At 45.1% G+C, this 22,719-nt stretch overlaps 1 protein-coding gene and 1 long non-coding RNA gene across 9 annotated transcripts in view; one reads left to right on the top strand and one right to left on the bottom strand.

Moving 5' to 3' along the window:
* DLGAP1 (DLG associated protein 1) overlaps nt 1-22,719 on the top strand; it is a 328,162-nt gene that overhangs the window by 240,962 nt on the left and 64,481 nt on the right. For 6 of the 7 annotated variants that reach the window (XM_032595388.1, XM_032595387.1, XM_030336542.1 and 3 more), the window contains one exon: nt 22,045-22,418. In XM_032595388.1, the coding sequence (XP_032451279.1) occupies nt 22,045-22,418 (374 nt within the window). The remainder of the gene's footprint in view (nt 1-22,044; nt 22,419-22,719) is intronic. The other variant, XM_032595389.1, reaches the window with a different exon arrangement.
* On the bottom strand, nt 3,396-13,737 carry LOC115528422. 2 transcript variants are annotated; one of them, XR_003973256.1, is made up of 3 exons: nt 13,062-13,737; nt 6,414-6,889; nt 3,396-3,724 (listed from the first exon to the last, which is right to left on the bottom strand). It is a non-coding gene; the product is annotated as an uncharacterized LOC115528422 (long non-coding RNA). The 2 variants fall into 2 exon arrangements; XR_003973255.1 differs by lacking the exon at nt 13,062-13,737 and adding an exon at nt 12,774-12,893.

Raw genomic sequence — 22,719 nt, 5'->3', positions numbered from 1 at the left:
CACTGCCCTAGATCACAGACCTACCAATTTACAGACCAAGAATTCCAAAGACTTTTGCTTCATCCGGGCTTTCCGTTCATGCCCATGTCTTAGGCACAGGGCCCTCTCAACCAACACTGTCCCTTTGACTCCTTTCTCCAGAATGCCAACCTTCTTCTCCTGAGAAAGGTTTGATTGATTGTATATCCAAAACCACTTATAAAATAGAGCACTACCCACATTTCACTTAAGCTCAAAATGTTTTGTTTTGTTTTTTTCAACAACATACTTCCTGATCGAATCTCTCTTATGTTAGTGACAGAAAAATGGACTAAATGACAGACATCAAGATCTTTTCAGAAGAAAAGCTTTCGTTGTTTTGCTTATCTTTATCTCAGGTAAACATCTGGGAAATCACCAAAAATGAAAATATGTCTGAGATGGTCAATGTTTCAGAAGTACTTTTATGACTATCAATTTTTTTTAATGCTTATATATTTATTTTTGAGAGAGAGAGAGAGAGAGGGAGGGAGGGAGGGAGGAAGGGAGGAAGAGAGAAAGCACGAGAGCAGGGGAGGGGCAGAGAGAAAGGGAGAGAGAGAGAATCCCAAGCAGGCTCCATGCTGTCCGTGCAGAGCCAGGCTCAGGGCTTGAACCCACGAACCATGGGATCGTGACCCGAGCCAAAATCAAGAGTCAGACACTTAACTGATCGAGCCACCCAAGCGCCCCTGAGACCATGAATTTAAAGGTCCCATAAAATCGGAAGCTTGAGGGCATCTCTGACAGGAGCACTGCCAGCGAATATACTGAACAACAGCGTTTTCACCTGAGATTCAGTTTTGTCTCCTCGCATGCCCCCTACCTGGCACTGGACAAGATACCTGAGACGTCTGGATGCCACGGAGATAGGATGGCATAATCTCACCAACTGTACATGGAACTGCGACTTCCGAGTGTCCCAGGCCCTTTGCACCTGGCTTAGCAGCTGCTTAGATAAAATGAAGGGATTCCTCTTATGAAATTGTTGACATCATCGTTGCTGTTACTATATACTATTTATTGAACACTTACTACGTGTCAGGTAATAGGGTGAGCATTTCTCATATATTACTTCATTTTATCCACCCAACCCCCTAAGGAAGGTATTCTAATCCTCATTTTACACAGCAAGAAACTGATATTCAAAGAGCTTAAGCAACTGTCCCTAGGCGACACGCTTTTAAACCAAAGGTCTTCCTCCAAAACTTGTATTTTGTAACATGATGCAATACCGTCTCCCAGGCGTGGAAAGCGAAGCCGTTGTTGCTTAATAGATTTCTGGTCATTTCAGTGGATATGTTTAGGGCTGGTATCCTACCTTGTTACTATAGTAAACTAAGGAAATCGAGTGGGCAGGCCTTAAGCAGTCTGCAACTTTAAATTCTCAAGTAGTTGAACTTAGAGTAAGCAGGTCCCATTCCTATCCTGCCCTCCAACCCTCCCTGGCTGCACATCATGAGAGTTGGCTGTGAAGGCAAAGGGAGACATACTTGTAAGCGCTTTTGTTTTTGCCTTTTCTGAACTCTCGAGAGTATGAAAAAGTTTTAAACCTCTGGTAGGGATCCATCCTGCAAGACATCAGAAATCCATAACAGTTTCTGCCTCTTCCAAAGTTCAGGACAGCAGAGGCCGCAGCTAGTCACCCTGTGTGACCTGAATGAGTGGCAGGGGGAGCGCTGCAGGGGGTGGAGGGGTGCAGGCAGACAGGCTGCAGAGGGCTGGGGTGGGGTACAGTGACACAACACTAGTAAGGACCCGGCCAAAGAGCAGAATGGGCGAACGACAACTCCCCACCCTTGGAAAGTGCTTCTGGTTTTTAAAAGATGCAACACCTTCATGGTCAATTGCATTTTCTCTGTGCATCTCTTGTTCATAGGTGGCTACTGGGTGGCAATGGGAGAGCATAAGGGCTGCTTGAAAATGAGCACAGAAGGAGGGCTCTCCAAAGAGAGAACTGATGAGCTGAGACCAGAGTGATAAGGTGAAGTTTTAATATCACACACTACGGAGAGGCCTCTGAAAATGTGTGTTCATGCATGTATCATGTGTGCAAGGCTCTTCATGCTATAGAAAGGCAAACATCTGAAAAGTATAGAATGTCCTCCCTTGGGCAGTTTTCAAGATGGTTTTTGTTATGTATGAATTTTGTTGTATCAAATGATGTAGGAAGGAGAAGAAAAGGAAAAGAGCCTACTTCCTGTGTCAGATAGAAGTGCCACACTGTGTCACCTTACATTATATAAACGTCCCCCATCTATCCCATTACACTAGGAGATCATTGATGCCGTTACGGGAACTCAGCAGATGAAAAAACAGGGGCTAAAAGAGTTGACTCATATGAGGTCACGTAGCTCGTAATTGGCAGGTCAGGATTTCCAGCGGGTCTGGCTGACTTTGAAGAATGGCCTTTCGAGGTGGCTGGCTGGCTTAGTTGGTAGAGCATGTGACTCTTGATCTCAGGGTCATGAGTTCAAGCCCTGTGTTGGGTGTGGAGCCTACTTAAAATAAAAAAATAAATAAACAAAAATAGAAGAACCACATTTTCCAGTCACCACACTATTGCTGATGGAAGTTGGGCCACCAAGGCTGAGAACCTTTTTGAAATAGAGAAATTTTGGTCTGGAAAATATGCTGTGTAACAGAATTTGTCATATAGAATCTTTTTTTTTTTTTAAAACTTTTATTCAGTTTTGTGAGACAGAGGGAGACAGAACACCAGTGGGAAGGAGCAGAGAAAGAGGGAGACACAGAATCCGAAGCATGTTCCAGGCTCTGAGCTGTCAGCACTGAGCCCAACGTGAGGCTCAAACTCACGAACTGTGAGATCATGACCTGAGCCAAAGTCGGGCGCTTAACCAACTGAGCCACCCAGGCGCCCGTCATATAGAATCATATAGAGTAGTCAACAAAGACCTACCTCATCGCTAATTTTCCTCTGCTATCATCCAAGAGCATTGGAGTAGTATTGTAACAAGTAAAGGGTGATGAGTTTTATAATAGAGACGGGTAGAAGGTGATAATGAAACACAAATGAAATGAATCTTTTTTTTTTTTTTTTTTTTACTGTTTATTTATTTATTTTGAGAGAGAGAGGATCCCAATCAGGCTCCATGCTGTCAGTGCAGAGCCTGATGCGGGGTTCGATTCCTCGAACCCGTGAGATCACAACCTTGGCCAAAATCAAGAGTTGGACTCTTAACCAACTAAGCCACCCAGGCACCATAAATGAAGTGAATCTTGATGAATGACTAGCAGTGTTCAAGCAAGGAAGGACACTTAGCATATATAAATCCATTTGCATAGCTCTAAGCCAAATCAATAAATAAGCAATAAAATTTTAGAAATGAAATCAAAGTGACTTAGATGGGAAAGGCATTCATTTTCTCAGTAACAGCAAATCTAGAGGGAAGGCGGCCACTGAAGATATCCAAACCAGCTTCCTGCCATGTTTCCACCTGTCATCTTCACTGTGGGTTGTCTTCTCAGGCAGATGCTCTTTGTGGTCCCCAGTTCAGCAGCCACAGTTCAGGTTATCTCTTGGTGATGACAGTATCCAGAGGCAGAAAAGGGATATGGGGGTGATCCTTCCCAGAAGCATTCCCATCAATCTTCCCATCAAACAAGACTCAGCCTCCAAATCTAGGAAGGGGCTGACCATCCCCCAAAGTCATGGCTGCTTGGAAAAGTCAACAGCATTGAGGTCCTGTTGACAAGGGGGATGGTTATAAGAAAGCAAACAACAATGTGTGCCACAAGCATAAAGACATATAAAAAGATGGCATTCTGGAACTGATAAATCGTTAGGTCTGAAAACATCAGGAGTTATATGCCAGTGTTTGGCGGTATTTTCTGGGCCAGTAGTCCTCAAGGTCTTAAAGACAGTGAAATATCAAACCATTCTGAGAGGTTTTCATTATTTTTTTCAAAAATGGTAATCATAAAATTTCCTTCAAAACCAAATGGTTAAAAAAACAAATACAGCAATACATATGGTAAAAATAAAATGAATTTAGTTGGATATCACAACGGTGATGACATAATAGTGTATTTAATTTGCATTCTGATATTTGTACTTTATGATTGTACTTTATGATAACAATAGTTATGATTCTCTTTAATTGGAAAATTCAAAGAAGCCTAAAAGATAAAATAAAAATCATTCATAAGCACATCACTTGGCTATAACTACTTGATGTCAAAGTAGGGTCTTACATACCTTTTATACAGAATTACAGTAGTGACTTTTTTTTCTTTGTTAGAATGCACTTTGAGGTCAATTTCTTCTTATCGCAATTTTCAGACAAATTTTCAGCAAACTACTGCTGGTCAGTTTATAGAAAAAAGCAACACACTGGCTTATAAATTATAGAGTACAATCGATCACATTAGGAAAAAAAAGAGCAGTATCACTATTGTTTTGTTTCTGTTTTCCCCTAAAGAGGTGAATTTCTGTTGACTTTCTACTTTATGGAGCAGGTTACCTAAACCCAGACTCCAGAACAGAAGTGAGGCAAGCAGCAAAGAAGCAGGGACTTCTTCAGTGTGGTTCTGATCAGGAAGGATGGGGGAGGGGTTGCAAGAACTGGGGCCACATCTCATTCCAGCAAGATGCGGCTTTCACCTTGAGAGTGGTTATGGGTCAAGGCATCAGGGCACCAGCACCAAGAAAGGGATAAGGATGCTCTCGGGACACCTGGGTGGCTCAGTGGGTGAAGCATCCTACTTTGGCACAGGTCATGATCTCATAGTCCGTGGGTCCAAGTCCCGTGTCAGGCTTTGTGCTGACAGTTCAGAGCCTATAGCCTGCTTCAGATTCTGTTTCCCTCTCTCTCTACCCCTCCCCTCCTTGCTCACTCTCTCTCAAAAATAAATATTAAAAAAATTTTTTTTAAAAAGGGGGGGATAAGGATGCTCTTGTTGGAACCTTCAGGAAGGTTGTGTCTGTCCCATGTGCCTTCGTAGAATAACCACTACCAGGGGTCAAGAATGTGCAGATTTCTTTAATTTTTCACTTCCAATATGAAAAAGGAGATCTGAACATCTCTCCATATAGTAGCAAACTACAGCAAGACTATTATTATTTTTTTTTAATGTTTATTGATTTTGAGAGACAGAGAGCGCACACACACGTGCACATAAGCAGGGCAAGGGCAAAGACAGAGGGAGAGAGAATCCCAAGGAAGCTCTGCGCTGACAACAGTCAGCCCAGAGCAGCAGAGCCCGCCGTGGGGCTCGATCTCCAGAGCCAAGAGATCATGACCTGAGCAGAAATCAAGAGTCGGACACTTAACCGACTGAGCCACCCAGGTGCCTCAGGACTATTCTTTTAAATTTCAGGACCTGTCTAGGCAGGAATCTATCATGAAGGTTGTTGTTTTACCTTGTTTTTTAAGTCCCCTTTGTCTTTCCGGGGAACTTGATGGTTTTAATAACTAAGAGTAAAAGCTGTCAGGAGGATGTAGAATTCCAAGGTTCTTTTGGAAGGTGAGCAGAAACCAAGTTATTCAGAATCTCCAAAGCCCTAGACTTTTTGCAAGACTTTCTCCTGTGGGAAGACCTGTCAGCTGGAGAGTGACAGGTTCTGGTCAGGATCTTGAACCCTTGCTCTAAGTGTATTCAACAGTGTGGGAAGCAGGGACAAGACAGACCCAGTGAGACCAATTAGAAGAGTATTTCTCAAAATATCTTGGCAAAAAAAATTCAATCTTTCCTGTTGCCCAGAATGTACACAGATCTGGATGCACACACACACTGCAACAAGGTTCAGGAAACAGTACTTACTTTGTTTGACACATCTCACATTTTCTAATCTACTTCATTTTTTAAATGGTGAAACCGTATGACCCACCTCAATGGATTTCATGACCCCTGAATAAGTCACAACTGGTAGTTCGAGAAACTGTGAATTAGGAAGTTGCTGTGAGCCTCCAGAGGGGAGGTAATAGGATCTAGGAAAGCAGAAAGCTGGATGGTAGGAGGTAGAAGGATTCCAGACAGATTTAAGAGAAGACAGAAGGTCTCAAAGGAATTAGAGATAATGCCCAGAGTTTGCGCTGGGTAGATAAAGGGATCGTTTGCAGAGAGGGGTAATGTTAACTGCAAGACCTGTTATGAGGGTCAAGATAAGGAGCATTTGAGAAATGCCCTTTTTGGGGGTAAATACAACTGCATCCCTCAATTTGAGGCATGGCGAAGAAAAACAATCTAGGGACCACATTGCATAACTCCAGAGAGTGTTTACCTTTTACTCAAAGAGGGAGCAAAATGGTGGTGACGGAAAAAAGGAAATCATTAAAGGGGGGGGGGGGAGTGGACTCTGAGCCTGGAAATTCTACTTGGAAAAGACAGTCAGGCTCTAATTCCCAGGGAAACAACCCAGATCAAAGACTCACCTGGTGCTCTGCTATTGGGGCTATCAGGACTTTGGCAAGGCTGAGAATAGGGTAAGTATAGCCCGGGGCTTTGCATTTAGCAAACCCGTGGGCAGGAGTTTGCTTCTCGATGCACCAAGCTGGCAGCAAATTTGGAATTCTCCATCACCAGTTCAGAAACTTAACAGGCGTTTCTTATGCACTTCTTATGAAAATGGAAATCCATTAACTTCATTCTTCTTGCACGCTCTGTGACAGCATCAGGTCAAAGGGACTTTTTTCCTTCCTCTTTTCACGGCGTCCACAGTCTCAATCCTTCTCCTTCAAAATCCTTTATTTTACAAAACAATAGGTTGTGGTGGAAGCCTGTTGCTAGTTGAAGATTCCGAACAATAGGTGTCTCTGAGCCGGGTTTATTGAAATAGTCTTGTCTGTGTCCTGGGGGAGATTGTAAATGAGATGTCAACAGGAGTTCTTTTGTGCGGGTGGCATTCAGCCTGAAAGAGAGGAATTTCCTTACTGTGCTAGTATTTAAAGTAGATTTGTTGCTGCTTTGGCTAAAACTTTTTATCCAACTCCCGGAGCTAACAGCACTGAATGAGTCACTCGGCCTGATTGTGACTTCCTTCCCTCCTTAGCAAAGCACTGACTCAGTCATTTACATTTAGAAAGGAAGACTCCTAAGAAGATTTCTTGGATTTTCCTCAGCTTGAGCCTCTTTTCTAGACCATCACGTGGACCCGAGCTGTCAGCAATCCTGTAACCCCCAGGAGAGGGCAGGCTGGCCAGGCTGTTTTTCTCACTCCCGGGGAAAACTCCTGGCTGTTTTGCTTGCTTGCTTTCTTTTAAAATCCAAGAAGAGAGACAGTTTCCTGCCTTAAGCCTTTTCCTTTCTCCCTCCCTCCCTTTTTTTCGGGGGGTGGGGGGAGGAGGCGGTAAATGACAGGCAATTTCAGTTTACTATAATTACCACTGAGGTTTGACTAACTCTACCCTTAGAAGATAAGGCAACCGTTTTATTACCTCTCAGCCAGGTGCCTGAGGGTGACGGGCCTCGCCTTTATCTGGAGACCTGACAAGGTCTCAGCAACTGCAAATGGGCTGAATCTTTGAGCAGCGGCCATCCAAACGCTTCCCTTCTCTGTGATCCATTTCCCTGCTCTTTATTGGTAGTTAATTTTGATCCAAACACTAGCGCTGGTTTCCTCTCGTCTTTCCGCATTCCTCCACCTTACCAGTCATATTGCTATGCTAATTACAAACGGTGTAAATTACAAACCTGTGGCCCCAAGCATTCAACACACAGACTATTTTAACCTCCTCTGGTTTGGGAGATTTGCAGTGGGTTTAGTTGCTTTTTCGAAGAGTTGATACTTGGTCAAATCTTTCACCTATGACAGTACACATCCAAAATAATCAAATTGTTTTGCCTTTACTTTCTCCGGCTCCTTTTGAGAAGTAAAATGTTATCCGCGTCAGGGGGCAGGGCAGTGCTTGTTTCAGGTGATAAAAATTTCTAGTGTTTGATCTATGTATGTCTGCCATTTGCTAACCCGTCTCCCCACCCATCGGTTTATTCTTTCATTCAAGATCTTACATGGATTACCTCTGTTATCCCTTGGGTTGGAAATGCGGCATAAAAATGTACATTCTGAAAATAATTTTCAAACTGTGCGGGCTAGATAGCGCTTCAGGGAGTGAAGAGTGCCTTTGCAGATCAACTTTTAGGCAAGTATCCTACTTGGTAGCCAATTAGCACGGTCCCCAGCCTGGACCTAGCACAGAGCCACCCTCCTGTCAGCATAAATTATGGTGGGTCAAGGAGAAGGATGTTGGTTTTACTTATTTTGCTGGGAAGTAACTATAGCTTGAGGGCAGGGGATGAGAATGAGGCAGAACATGATGGAAAAGATGAGTGAAAACACATCCACACCACCTTGCAGATATGAGGTGTTTACCTACAAGAACACATGGGACTTTCCCATTCTGGGCTTTATGTAGACAGCACCCCACCTTGTGGGGAAAGGTTGCTTGAAAGCCTCTCCTGACACCCCTATTACCATTTCACAAAAATCAAATCAAGATGCTTCCGAATACAGTGTGTGAAACCAGTAAACGCCCTGGACTCCAACGCGGTCGAGGAAAGAGACACAATGTCAGAAGTATCATCACCCTGATCTTGGATTTCTCCTTTCCACCTACAATGCCGTGCGCACCACCACCCCTCACCACCGATCGGCTATCCTCTTTGTGGGCTCAAGGCAGAGCCTGGGAGGCCTCTGAAGGAGGAAGTCCGCAGCTGGGGCGCTTACTGCCAAAGGAGCGGGTAAACGTCATCCCTTCACGGGCACCCGGGTGGCTCAGTCGGTTAAGCATTCAGCTCAGGTCATGATCGCATGGTTGGTGGGTTCAAGCCCTGCATCCGGCTCTGCCCTGACGACGTGGAGCCCCCTTGGGATTCTCTCTCTGCCTCTGTCCCACTTGCTCTCTCTCTTTCTCTAAATAAACTTTAAAAATTTTTAAATTAAAAACATCATTCCTTCATCTGCAATTCTGAAAGCCATTGGCCAAAATCTGACCTTGGAGCTACCTGCATTGTGACTGTTCTACCCCTTCCGGCAGACAAACAGGTCAGAGCACCTGATTAAGAGGTGCTGCCCTAGCCCCCTGGGGTATATCCGGTATATTAGCTTCCCACAATCCAAAAAGTTCTGAATTCCAAGCACATGCAACCAAGGATTTCAGATACGGGCTTTTAGATACAGATGGTGTTCTCATAAGGGTTCAAAGGAGAATCTGAAAGACAAAACTATAAGGCAGCTCTTTCGAATCTAAGTAAGGAGGCTTAGATGGGAAGAACTCAGGTTCCAATCAGACTCCACCCTGGAGAACATGGGCAGCCCCCTCTCTCCAGCCTCCTGGTCACTTCTGGAATTGGATTTCTAGGTATAGCACCTGGCTCTGTTAAATACTGTGAACAAGGATGATGATGGGGGCGGGTAGAGTAAATTGATAGAGATTTTAGTGAGGGCCTCATCAGTTTCCTGGGTTGTTTCACTTTAATGTTTTCCAAATGATAAACACCCAACTGTAAAGTAGAATTTTTAATGCAGCTCTTAAGTGGCCCTTGACCTATTAACGGTAAAGGCTGACTCGGGGACTGAACTCCTGGTTGAAGCACGGATGGGCAAAGAGCCCGTGGGACACCTGGACAGGTTCTTCTCTGGATCTGTGTCCTCATCTGTCCGGGACACAGTTGGGTCATGAAGTGTCATTTTAAGCACTGATTCTTATTTGAGACTCAGTGGCGGGCTGGTATCCTTCCTGGGCGGAGTGGGCTGGTGCAAACGGTATTCTACGGATTAACTCAGACAGTTTTCCTGTTTTCCCTTTGAAAAGGGGGGTTTCAGGGAGGAAAGAGGAATGGAGTAGGATGAATAATTAACTGCCTAACGACACACACCAGGGCGTCCTGTGGCCTCCCACATGCCCTGCTCTCCAGACCCAGGTAATTATTCCTCATCATACTGAAACCAACAGGAAGGAATGGTGGATGCATTTTCTTTCTTCTACACTTCCCCATACATCCTGTTTTCCCGGCTTTGGGGATTTGAGCTTGCCTTGTGCAAAAACTTCTGTTCCAGGCCAAGCCCTCCCTCCAGACCCTCCGTCCGCAGGGCAGCAGAAGCGGGTGGCTCTGATAGAGTTGCCCTTTCTCCAAAGCCCAAGGAGGCTGACCGTGAGCAGAGGGGTTCCCAGCAAATCCAGCCGGAAGTTTCAGTTAGGACTTAGCCTGACTGGACCCGTGAACTATGCCGATTTGTACACAGGTCACTCTGCACAGCCACCTCACTTTCTCAAGGGGCACAAGTTGGCAACATGTGCCTGATACCCAACTCCCAGCTACCGTCAGCGACTCCACACAGACCCGGGGTTAGGTAGGCTTGAGTGCTCCTTTGTTTACCAGACACACAAACAACATGGCAGGAGAGTCCTGTTTGGTTGTGTGATTCCATTCCAGATTTTTCCTGGTATTCCAGGCTCCAGGTCCCATTGTGCAGGTGATACTAATTCTCATGAAATAAGACCAGGAGGTAAAGAAAGTTCTTGGCTCTTGGATATCCATCTTGTGCAAGCAGAGAACAGCAGAATAATGAGAAGGCAAAGAAAGGCAGCTGCGTGGGACAAGGGCAGCTAGCATCGTCAGCCCCTCACATGGCCATTTGCTGAGGGCCCATGGGCAAAGCCAAACAGAAGACGGAGGAAGTTAGGCGAATAATCCACAAGAACAACTGCGTTCAGCTAATACTAGGTTGGGCTTTTGCATACCAGCTCATGGCAAAAGATGGCCGGTCACAAATGCACTTGGCCAGCACTCGGCCAATGCCAGACAGAGGTGGGCATCAGTGACAGGAGATTTTATTGCAGTATCCAAGGTCACAGAGAACGGCTTTGCTGAGTATTTTACTTTACTTCTACCCTGATGACCTCCCTCTCCTATTCGTCCCTTTCTCTTTTTCTCCAGGAGGGGTCTTCTCATCCCTGTTCTTTCCTTCATGTAACCAGCATTTTACCACGGTGCTACTATGTGCCATGCATGTTCCAAGCACTGTAGTCATAGTGAACAAAATGGACAACGATGCTGACCAGGTGGTTCTTACATCCTTAACTAATTCCTTTCTCAGTCTCATCAGGAAAAAAAAAAAAAAAAAAAATCACCTAAGAGAATATAGGCAAGTGTGGCTGAGAAGTGACATCTGACAAGAAATGAAACCTAGTTGAAGAGAAGCTTAAAAGACAAATTTCCTTCCCCACTCCTGGCACCATCCCTATCCCAGGCCTCGTAGGCATGCTGTCCTTCAGCAAGACCGGGTCTGCACTAACCTGAGGAGATGGTTGACCAGCTGCCCAAACAGGAAACCTTATATAATTCTGTAACCCTGACCTTGGGCCCTGAATCTTCCCCTCCTGTAAACAATCCATTCCATCCAGGAAAACCTGCAGATTGGCTGGGACAAATTTTGAAAAACACACACAATGTGACGAACGTTGAAAAAAAAATCCCTAAGTCCTACAGGAAGTGATACATCTGATTCACTGGTAGAAATCACTTCATAAAGTGATGGAACAAATGGAAATTTAATCCTAACACATGAAACTGCCAGGGCAGTCACTTATGTACATGGATGACTCAACAGCACCTGTTGGAAAGACCGGGAAAACGAGCCGTGAAATCCTGATCACATTCCCTTCTGGAAGCAATAGCCCTGCCTTGCAAATTAGTAAGCCCAGTGTTCTCAACATCCCGACTTCAACATTTGTGCCTCGTTCTTAAGAAGGCTATGACTCACCGTGGCTACTGGTCAAATGATTCTTACTCAGAGCCGTGGGCTTTAATCTTTAGTATTAAACGGTCTAGGCAAATACTAGCCAAATGTCTGTCTACTTTCAAGATGTTCCTTTGAAATGATTGATTTCAGGCAACAACTGGTTTTCCATATGGTAACCCTCAATTTCTAATATTATTTCACTTGTTGCCAAGTTTCATTAAAAGTCCACATTAGAAGCTTCAGACCTCAATCGCTGGACCTGGGCCTTCTAAAATGACTTTCCTCCAAACACCATTTAACTTCCTTTAATTTAGTTAATTAATGGAACTTTCTGAAAAGCACTGTTACTTTGATCTGAACCTCTTGCTTTAGTTTCCAGCTAACATTTCCAGGGAGGGAGAAAGAACGGATGCCCTCGCAACTGGCTGGGGCTAACAGAGGCTCACAACTTTGGCCATCCCTCCAAATCAGAGACATCTGAAGGCGAGTACTTGAGAGGAAGAAGACTGGTTAAAAATAATGCCCTCGGCATTTCTGTGGGTGTTTGCCCCACACAGAGATAAAACAGCGAAACCGGTACTGCAAGCCATAGGAAGCTCGGCCTGCAGTCTGGAAATCCTAAATAATCCTTGCAAGTAGACCAAGTGGAAGCCAAAGATGAGACTTAGAAATGCTTCTGCCCAAGAGAAAGTTTTCTAAATACAACTTACAAAATCAGATAAAAATTAAAAACGGAAAAGGCAACTCCCAGCAGGAATCCTCAGTTTCTTGGCTATTAATCCTTGCTGCCATCCATCCAACCAAATGGCTAGGGTAGTTCTTGCTTGCCTTTCAACTTGCCACCACAAAAAACGTTACCCTAGCTGCTGTTCAGAACAAAACAAAACCCACAACCTCAACCCGGAGATCTTACGCTGCAACAAGGGTAAGATTTTTGGTGAAGGCGATCGGTTCAAAAGCAAGACATTCTGAATCGTGACCAACACTCTTTGTGTTCTTTTGGAAGGCAAGACTAGCAAAGGAGTCCACCCCTTTCCATAGCGTGACTTACCTTGGAGCTGAGCCGCGGATTTCCAAGTACCTCGCTGAGGTTCCGAGCTTGGCCACAAGGCGGCACTCGAGAGTAGGGCTGCCCGCAAGCAATACCTTTTTCTCCAGTATCTTGGCTGGCGGGGGGCGGGGGGGGGGGGGGGGGGCGGGGTATGGAGCTGGGGGGGGAGGGGCGGGGTATGGAGGTGGGGGGGTGGGGGGAGATGCAGCTGGCTTTAAAAAAATGCATCCATCTGTTCTCTGAAATTATGCCACTTGCCATTTTACAAGGCGAAGGTTGCCACGTTACCTGTTGCCAGGTTCCTGGGAGTGCTTGGGGAAAATGTGGGCGAGAAAGGTACAGCACAAAGTCCTCCAGCTTGGTGCCTTTCAAGCTCTTTGGACCGGGCTGGCGCTGACATTTGGAGAGCAGCTGCCGCGGATTGCCCGAGCATTGTTTGGTTGTAGTTCTAACAGAGGAGTGGCTGCCTGTTACATCATTTCCAGGCATGAAGTGCCTGGGGCTTTTTTTTTTTTTTCTTTTTTAATGACTAACTCTGATCCCTCCCTCCCTGGATTTTGGTACAGTACAAGCTCTGTGCGCAACAGGCTCACCTCAGGAAGCCCAAGTTTTGTAGCAACTTGTTAAAACAACTTGGGTGCCTCTTAGAAAAAAAAAAAAAAAAGTTGGGACTTTGAAACAAACCTTTCCATTCTTCCTTCTGAGAACAATGTTGTGTTTGATTAGCAAGCCGAGCGCTGCGGGCCCCAGACCTCTGTTCTCCCGCAAGAGCCGGGCTGCTATCAGATGAATAGATCTCCAAGCCAGACATGCCGAGGCTTGGGGCATTTGTCTGGCATTAGGAAGTGTCTGGAAGACTAGCAACTACCAACTGGCAAGTCTTATGACTAAAGAGTTATTACACCGCTCCTCCCTCTCTGTCCACATTCCCTGCCCTTCCCCTCCGCGCTCACACAAGCGTGCTTTTTTTCTACTTCGGCGGAGAAGAGGTTAGCTGGCTTCTGTGGTTTCCGTGGAGGATGGCTTTAGTGGCAACGGCTGCCCCGGCCGCGTCCCGCCGGCCAACACTAACCCCGGGAGAGACGGCCAGAAGCGGGGTGCGTCTCCCGGGAGCCCCGCCCTCTCAGCGGGAGGCGGCGCTGCCGGGACCACTGACCACCACACTTTGGGTGGCCTGGAGATGTTCAGCTGTAAATATTTTGAAACAAGGGAGCGATTTTTCCATGTGTATTTTGTTTTAAGAAGTTCCTCCCTTTTTGCAGTGTTTTTAAAGACGCAGCCGGTGCACCCCTTGTTGACCACTCTGAATTCATTCATTCTCCACACCTTTGTCAGGTTCCTACAGGGTGCACACTGCTGTGTTGGGGGCCGTTTGGGGGCATTTTCTCCTGGGAAGCATTATGCTTTATTGGACAAGGTGGTTTTGTTTTTTTGTTTTTTGTGGTTTCTTTTTAGTTTATTAATTTATTTGGGGGGGGGAGGCAGAGAGGGAGGGAGAGAGAGAGAATCCCAAGCTGCCAGCTCAGAACCCGAGGTGGCGGTGGGGGGGCACGAAGTGGGGTGTGGGGGGCTGGATCCCACAAACCGTGAGAGCATGACCTAAGCCAAAATCAAGAGTAGGTGGGTAGGGGACTGAGCCACCCAGAGCCCCATGGACAAAGTGTTTAATGGTGGGTGAATAGAGGTGGTTTGGGGGAGGGCGGGGTGAGTTATGCTAACTCCACTACTTAGTAGCTGTATAAATTAGACACTTCAGTTACCTGCTCTGAGCCTCAGTCTTACCATCAAGCAAATGGGGATAGTGAGAGCTTCCTCTGTCGTGAGACCATGTCTTAAATTCTTAGCACAGTGTGAAACGGAGTAAGGATTCACTCGCTGGCGATTTGGTTGATCTAACAGCACATCAGAAGTCTGGACCAGCGGGCACCTGGTGGCTCAGTCAGTTAAGCCTGCAGACTCTTGATTTCAGTTTGTCAGTTCTTGGGATGGAGCCCCCTGTCAGGCTCTGCACTGACAGCTGGGAGCCTGCTTGGGATTCTCTATCCCTCTCTCTCAGCCCCCCTCTCTACCCCTCCCCCACTCACATGCAGCGTGCACACACACACACGCGCACGCTCTCTTTCTCTCTCTCTCTCAAAATAAATAAATAAAAATAATAATAAAGAGCCTGGACTAAAGGCGCACCTGGCTGGCCCAGTTGGTGGACCACGTGACTCTTGATCTTGGGGTGGTGAGTTCAAGCCCCACGTTAGGTGTAGAGCTTCCTTTAAAAAAAAAAAAAAAGTCTGGACTAATGTTCTATCTTATCATCTTTGTTTTCACCTGTGTTTGTGCTTTTATCCTGTGAAGGACTCAAGCCAGAACACTGGTGTGTCCAGCACTGGGTGGGGGAAGTCCAGCCTGTGTGACATATCACCATGGGGAGCATCACCTCCAGTTCCCTGGCAGTTCAGCACTTCTGGGCCTACTTGATGCAAAGCCGCAGCAGCAAATTTCTCTTAGTAGCAGCCTTGCCCTCATCTGTGCCAAAATGCATTCCCAGGATGCCGGAACATTCGTCATTGCTACCAAACAGCCTTGTTGGTAACTCTCCCTGACCTCCTCTCTTGACTTCACTTCACTCTCAAGGAGTCTCTACTTCTCAAATTCTTTTCTAGCTTTTATTAATATTCCTAAAACCACAGGAGCTCTGGTTTGAAAGAAATCTTGCCATCTACTTCCGGCCCCCATCAGATGGTGATACAATTTTTAATTTATTTAAATATTATTTTTTAAGTTTATTTATTTTTTTAGTAATGTCTATACCCAACATGGGGCTCGAACCCCCAAATCAAGGGTTGTACGCTTTATCGCACCGAGCCAGCCAGGTGCCCCAGATGGTTGTACAATTTTGATAGCTTCCCAGTCAAAGGATGAACTGGTCTGTGCTAAACACCTCCAGAGACTAAGAGCTTGCTACCCAGCAAGGTTTCCATATTCCACCTTTGGACAACTGACTGTTACAGAATTATTCTTAGTGCCTCTCTGAGCTCTTGCCTTTGTGGTTTCCCATGGGGCATCATAGAGAACTGGTCCACGCCAACTTCTACACAAGAGTCTTCGAGATCATTGGAAATCCTTCTGTCTTCCTTCTCTTGCAAGCTAAACATCTGCTTCCCTTAATCTACTCCTTGTAAGATAGGGCTTTTCTTTCCCCCAGAGCACTCTGCAATTTCCCCCTTGAGGAAAAGAACCCAGAATGAAACACAGCACAACCATCCTTCTGTTGTTCTAGATGTCGCACTTGTACTCACACACACCCTCTTCAAAATAGGCAACTGACCCGATGTTAAAACCACAATCTTATATTTGTGCGGTAGACCCGCTATGTCCTAAGTTTACATCCTTCCACATTTCTTTTTTTCTTTTAGCCTCTTCACGTCATTCTGCTTTCTAAAATAGCCTGTAGTTTCAAGTTATTCCCCTAATACGTTCTTAATCCTTACACACCACCTCTGCCCTGTCCACTGGATGTGCAAATGTTTCCTGTCAGTGCTTCTCAAACTATCTCTAGTGATGGATTTGTTTGTTTGTTTGTTTGATGTCCGATCCATTGCAGATCAATATTTTGGTAAAAATGCAATAAAATGAATCACTAGAAAAAGGAGCTTTAAAAAACGGGGCACCCATCTTCTTTTTGTTAGATTCAACCAATGAGATAGTCCTTAGAATCGCTGTACAAGTTTCTAAAAGCTATTCTTTGATTTTCATGGCTTATCTCACCATACAGTCACCAAATAGTTTGTGAATCGATACCTGTATGTGGACCACACTTTGAATAGTGCCCCTCTATGCACACAGGTGTGCTGGAAATGCTTAATAACTGTCTCTCTAAGGCAGGGGTAGTATTTCCTAATTTCCATTGTGTAAACATTCACACCAAGGTCGATTTCAAGCTATCAATGAAATATCACTACATACAGACTTGGGAAGAGACATGCACGATTAACTATCAAGCTGGTAAGAGCCAGGTCCAGCACCCCAATGTTAAACCCATTTGATTTTTTTTAAATCTCCTTTTGAGGGCTTGTTAAACTGTGGTTGGCTGGACCAAATCACCCAAATCAGAAAACCTTTGCCCTCAACAGAAACCAGAAAGTAGGTTGAGGCAGGCCTTCTCTCTTTGGTGGCCTTCAGCTCAGTAAGAGCAGACCATCTGATACAACTCAGCAAATCCAAGATTGCTTTGACCATGACTTCGGTGTAGAAGCCTGCCACCACTAAAGGCAGATCAAATCACAGCTAGCTTTGTGGTTAGTAATATCTTAGAATAACTTGTTTACATCAACAAGATATCTTGGGGTGCCTAGGTGGCTCAGTTGGTATGGCGTCAAACTTCCACTCAGATCATGATCTCATGGTTTGTGAGTTTGAGCCCTGCGTTGGGCTCTGTGCTGACAGCTCAGAGCCTGGATCCTGCTTTGGATTCTGTGTGTCTCTCTCTCTGCTCCTTCCCCACTCATGTTGTGTCTCTCTCTGTCTCAAAAATAAAATAAACACTAAAAAAAAAAAAAAAAAAAAAAGAGAGTTTCTAAAATTCAGTAACCAGAAAGTGCTAAATAATTCCTCAATGCAGCTTTATAGTATGTGACCCATTAGCTTAGCCAGTCAGACTGTATTATTAAGAAGATACAAAACATGGTCTGATCCTACATCTGTTTTGTGGCCACTTGACACAGGTGTGTTCTTGATCACAAAGGTTAACCAGAGCGATAAGAACGTCTAGATATTTTGTTCAGAAAACTCTCACTACTACAGAAAAAAATAATTATTGGCACAGGCCTTCCCGAGGCTTTTAACACTAGCATTATCTTTCCATGCAGATGGAGACAATATTGAAGAGTCAGGTGGAAGCTGAGATAGGATAGAAATTTGTTTTCAATCTCTCTCTCTTTTTTTTTTTTTTTTTACTTCTCTTTCTCCTTTTCCTCCTCTGGCTTCCCCACCCCCCTCCTTCTTCTCCTCCTCCTCCCCCTCCTCCTCCCTCTCCTCTGACTCTTCATCCTCCTCCACTACTTTCTTAACTCAATGTAAAAACCAGTCTCTGGTCTCTATTCTCCGCAGTATCCTCTGAATGCAAGTATGGCATCAAAATCTGTAGCTTCTCTCTTGCTAACTCTTGTGTATGGGAGTCCTTTCACCAACTTTGAGCTGGGGTAATAAATCATCAGAATCTAAATAAGGGGAAAAAATCATTTTATTTGAAATGAACAAATAAACCTGTCAGGCAAAGGAAAGCAACAATAATGATGGTTAACATATAGTATCATTTCTTTTTCAAGTTCCCACTGAATAAAAGGAGTACTTGCCTTTTTAAATCATGGTTTTGAGAATGTTGCTCTCAAACAAAAGAAGGGTTTCACTTATGGTATATAAGCCACTCATTTTCTCTGTCTTGACCAAACAAGATTTATTTACCTGTGTTTCACCTTCTAGAACCTCACTCTACCACACCCCTCCTGGCACTCAGACTCCAGTGGATTCTAAATTATTCATGGTGGGGGCGCCTGGGTTGAGCGTCAGACTTCAGCTCAGGTTAGGATCTCAGAGTGTGTGGGCTCGAGCCCAGCGTCAGGCTCTGTACTGACAGCTCAGAGCCTGGAGCCGGCTTCAGTCTTCCTCTCTCTCTGCCCCTCCCCTGCTTGCGCTCTCTCTCTCTTTCTCTCAAAAATAACTAAACATTAAAATTTGTGGTGCCGAATTGTGAGAGTAGAATTAGGGAAAAAAATAATCTCAGGAGAGAAGACAGAATTTAGAGCCCAGCCTGTAAAACCATGAAAGAGTGATAACCAGGAAAAATTGGAGATTTGGTTGTATGAGTTTCTGGAGCAGTCTCGAATGCAAGCGAATTGAGGCATGAGAAGAAAGGAGGTGGTGGGAAGTGTGAGTTGTATCTTGGATCTCCTGTCTTCTCCGGCAGACATGGGTATTCCTTTTCAATTTCCATTTGATAATTGATAGATGGTGCTTCTTGGAGTATAACGCTGATAACTCTAGCAGAATTGTGCCAAGCTCCACACTGCAGTGAAATCTCAAACTGAAGCCCCTCGAATATAACGCGTAGCAAAATGATTCCCGTCCTCTGTTCAGCCCCTTTTTGGAGGTGGGGCAATCTCACGTTTTACCTCCTTGGGTATTGGGGCTTGGCCAGCCTGTTGTGAAAGCCATGTCCCCAGGATTGTCCCTGTTCAATCTAACCCTAGTGGATTTCTAGCATTGCTGCTACCATCCTGAAGGTCCCCATTGATCAAAATAATCAGTGAACCCTATTGACCTGGAAGGGGAGCTGACAACAGCCACCAGATGGCACCAAATTGCAGTTGGCCCTGGGGAGTGTCCCCAAACCCTGTCACTACACTGGAAATAATGTGACACCCTCCTTTCTATATTCCCCATATCACACTTATCACATCATGGCAAGATGTCTCCGGTAAATCACAGCAAATGAAAGAATACTCTACTTGGCTACATCGTGCAGTTTTGATTACCCAGACTGAAAGAGGATGCAGGCTGGCCAACAACAAGCCGTAAACAACCCATATGGAATACCAGCGGGCCCCATGTCCTGAGCAAGATACAACATTGCTCATTATTTCAACAAAATAATGAGTTCACACTGTAAAAACTTGTCTTAGGAGAAGTAATAAAAGGATCTGGTTTCACTAGATTCGAACAGAGAGATTGATTTTATCCTCCTTATGGTCATCAACCCCCTCTTGTCTTCCAATGAATAACTGAGACTCAGCATCACCGAGAGGGGTTATCCCTTCAAACTTTCCTGGGAAACAAGAGGTAGCTCCACGATGGGGGCAGGGCACGACACTAAATTGGGCAAGGTGAAAAATCAGCAATGCACACGTTAGCACACTTAGCCCCAGGCTCCACGGGAGCCCAGTGGGAGAACCTGAGACCAGCCTCTGCTCCTGGCTCCGCCCCTTGCAGGCGGGCGCTGGGAGCCTCCACTGCTCGCATTACCTCTTCGGCGCCTGAGCTAAAAACTGTGGACATTGGGCTGGGAATTGCTGAGTTCTGTTCAAACTAAAGGATGTATCGCTCATGCACTAGGCTTAGGCGGAAGACTTTCCCCGCGTGAGCCAATGGCAATCATGCATCCTGGGTCACTGAGTGGTGGCTACGTTTATATTGTTGACATTACCCCCACTTCCAGAGCATATATGATATTGTCATGTTGCATCAGGTAATTCCTAGGAAATAGCAAAATAGTTTTGTCCTTATATCTTTCACAACTAAGGAAATTACTCCGAATCACAGGGCAGCAGAACAGCAGCACAGCATCATAGGATCCTTCTGTTTGTTGTTCCTTATAGGATGCTTCCTTTGAGTGGCCTCAGGAAACATCCTAACTATTAAAGCAAGTATTTCATTTAGTGAGTGGCCTAAGTGGTGGCTCAAACCAGAGCTGGGATTGTATGGTCGGGAGTAGCTGATCTGGCATAAGGAGTGACCATTTGCTGTGATTGGAAAATGCATCGCCGGGAAAGTGATGGAAACGCAATAGTTGGAATCATTTTTTAAAATTATTTTTTATCTTTCAAAGCTTTTTTTTTTTTTTTGAGAGAGAGAGAGAGAGAGAGAGAGAGAGAATCCTAAGCAGACTTCCCGCTACCAGTGTAGAGCCCCATGCACGGCTCCATCTTGCTAACCGAGAGATCATAACTTGAGCCAGGAAGAGTGGGTTGCTTAACCAACTGAGCCACCCAGGCGCCCCAACTTGAATCATTTTTAAAGATGACTTAACAAAAGTCTTTAGAAAGTTGGTTAAGCGGGGCGCCTGGGTGGCTCAGTCGGTTGAGCGTCCGACTTCGGCCGGGTCACGATCTCGCGGTCTGTGAGTTCGAGCCCCGCGTCAGGCTCTGGGCTGATGGCTCAGAGCCTGGAGCCTGCTTCCGATTCTGTGTCTCCCTCTCTCTCTGCCCCTCCCCCGTTCATGCTCTGTCTCTCTCTGTCTCAAGAATAAATAAACGTTAAAAAAAAAAAAAGTTTAGAAAGTTGGTTAAGGAATTGTTCTTTTCTGGCAGGGAATTCACTTGAAAACTTAAACATTCTTTTTGATCTGTATTTTGTACATCATGCTCCACAAATACAAGGCTGAAAACCAGTGTGTAAGGCTTCTTCACATAACCTCAGAGTTATAATCAGGGAGTTGGAGAGAAGACCAGAGGCCACTTTAGCCAGAGCCTCAGGGGGGACCTCAACTAAATTGCACAAGTCCAGAAAGGACACTTTTCTGCACAGACACAGGCCCCTAAGTTGGTTAAGTTGTCTTGAAGGACAGAATTTTAGGGACTAGTCTCCTATAAGCTACCCACACACTTCACCCCCCAACACAGATTTGGAAACAAGGGAGACTATAATAGAGGAGACTTTTGTGCAGTATATTCCCTCTTAGAAGATAGCTCTGCTCAGAAACAACAACAAAAAAATTCAGAAGAGTAGTTTCTATAGTGAGCATCTATCCAGAGGAAGGAAGGAAGGAAGGAAGGAAGGAAGGAAGGAAGGAAGGAAGGAAGGAAGGAAAGGAGAAAGAAGAGGGCTGGAGGGAGAAAAGAGACAAAGACAGGAAGGAAAAGAGGGAGAGACAGGAGGGAGGGAGAAAGAAAGGAAGAAACCAAGTGCCAGTAAACCAGAGCTCCAGGAAGCTGAGACAGCTGAGTCAGCCACCCCCAACAGCTCCCCCCACCACCCCCACCCCCCACCCCGTGCTTCCCACTGTTGTTAGGATTAGATCACACTTGCTCACAACTCTTTGCTTTCCTCCTTCCTTTTTCAATGTTTATTATCAAACACCGCAATCTTCTCCAATGAGTTACCTTGTTTAACATTAGCTGTATTTAATATATTCCTGAGAAGACAGACACTACCCTGGGTTTATCTACACATGTATTATCTCTCTGGGTGTACTGTTGCCTGTGAAGATTTCTACAGATGGCTATTTTATGTTGATTCATTTAATTTCCATTTCAGAAACTTCCATTTCAGAGGTTGGTGTTTTTCAGTCTTTTTCCCCCTCAGTCTTCTGGGTATGTCACCTCATAGGAGGCCCAAATATCCCCTCTAAGCAGGGATCTCACTTACTCAATCAATGGACTTGTTTTCATGTTCAATGTCTTCGTGTGTTTCATGTGCCCTGATTCTCAGTGGATGTTAGTTACAATACAGAAATTAAAACCCACACAGAAATCACAGTGTCTTTGTTTTCACTGTCTTCCAGTGTCATCTTGCATTACAACATATAAGAAGACACCACCTCCAGTCCCACCCAGAACTACCACGAAACCTTTCATTTCTATCACAGCCCAGAGTAGCACAGAGTCTGCCCAGGATGCCTACATGGATGGACAGGGCCAGCGAGGAGATATTATCAGCCAGTCTGGACTGAGCAACTCCACGGAGAGCCTGGACAGTATGAAGGCTCTGACAGCCGCCATCGAAGCTGCAAATGCCCAGATCCACGGCCCTGCAAGTCAACACATGAGCAACAACCCTGCCACTGTCACTACCACGACCACCATAGCCACTGTCACCACAGAGGACAGGAAGAAGGATCACTTTAAGAAAAATCGATGCCTTTCCATTGGGATACAGGTAACAGCCTCCCTTTCTGTCCTTTGAAATAGGGACCCAAAATTCAAGAAATGTAACACTATTGCTCTTCCAGAAGATGTGCCGTCTGCCCCTTTTGGACGACAGAGCCACGTGCGGGACCAGAGTTTCAAATGATTGGCTCTGGAACTCCTACATTGTTAAATGTGAATTTAAAAATCATGAAGATATTTTGTCTGTGGGCGTTATTAGATTAATTTTGTTCTCTAAGTTAGATTATTTTTTTTTCTCTAAATTGAATATGTGACTCAAAGCATTAGGATAATTAAACAAACACAATCAA

This window comes from Lynx canadensis, chromosome D3 (genome assembly GCF_007474595.2).
Source record: "Lynx canadensis isolate LIC74 chromosome D3, mLynCan4.pri.v2, whole genome shotgun sequence".
Taxonomy (NCBI): Eukaryota; Metazoa; Chordata; class Mammalia; order Carnivora; family Felidae; genus Lynx; species Lynx canadensis.
The sequence above is the reverse complement of the archived record's forward strand: the minus strand, read 5'-3'. Positions and strand labels throughout refer to the sequence as shown.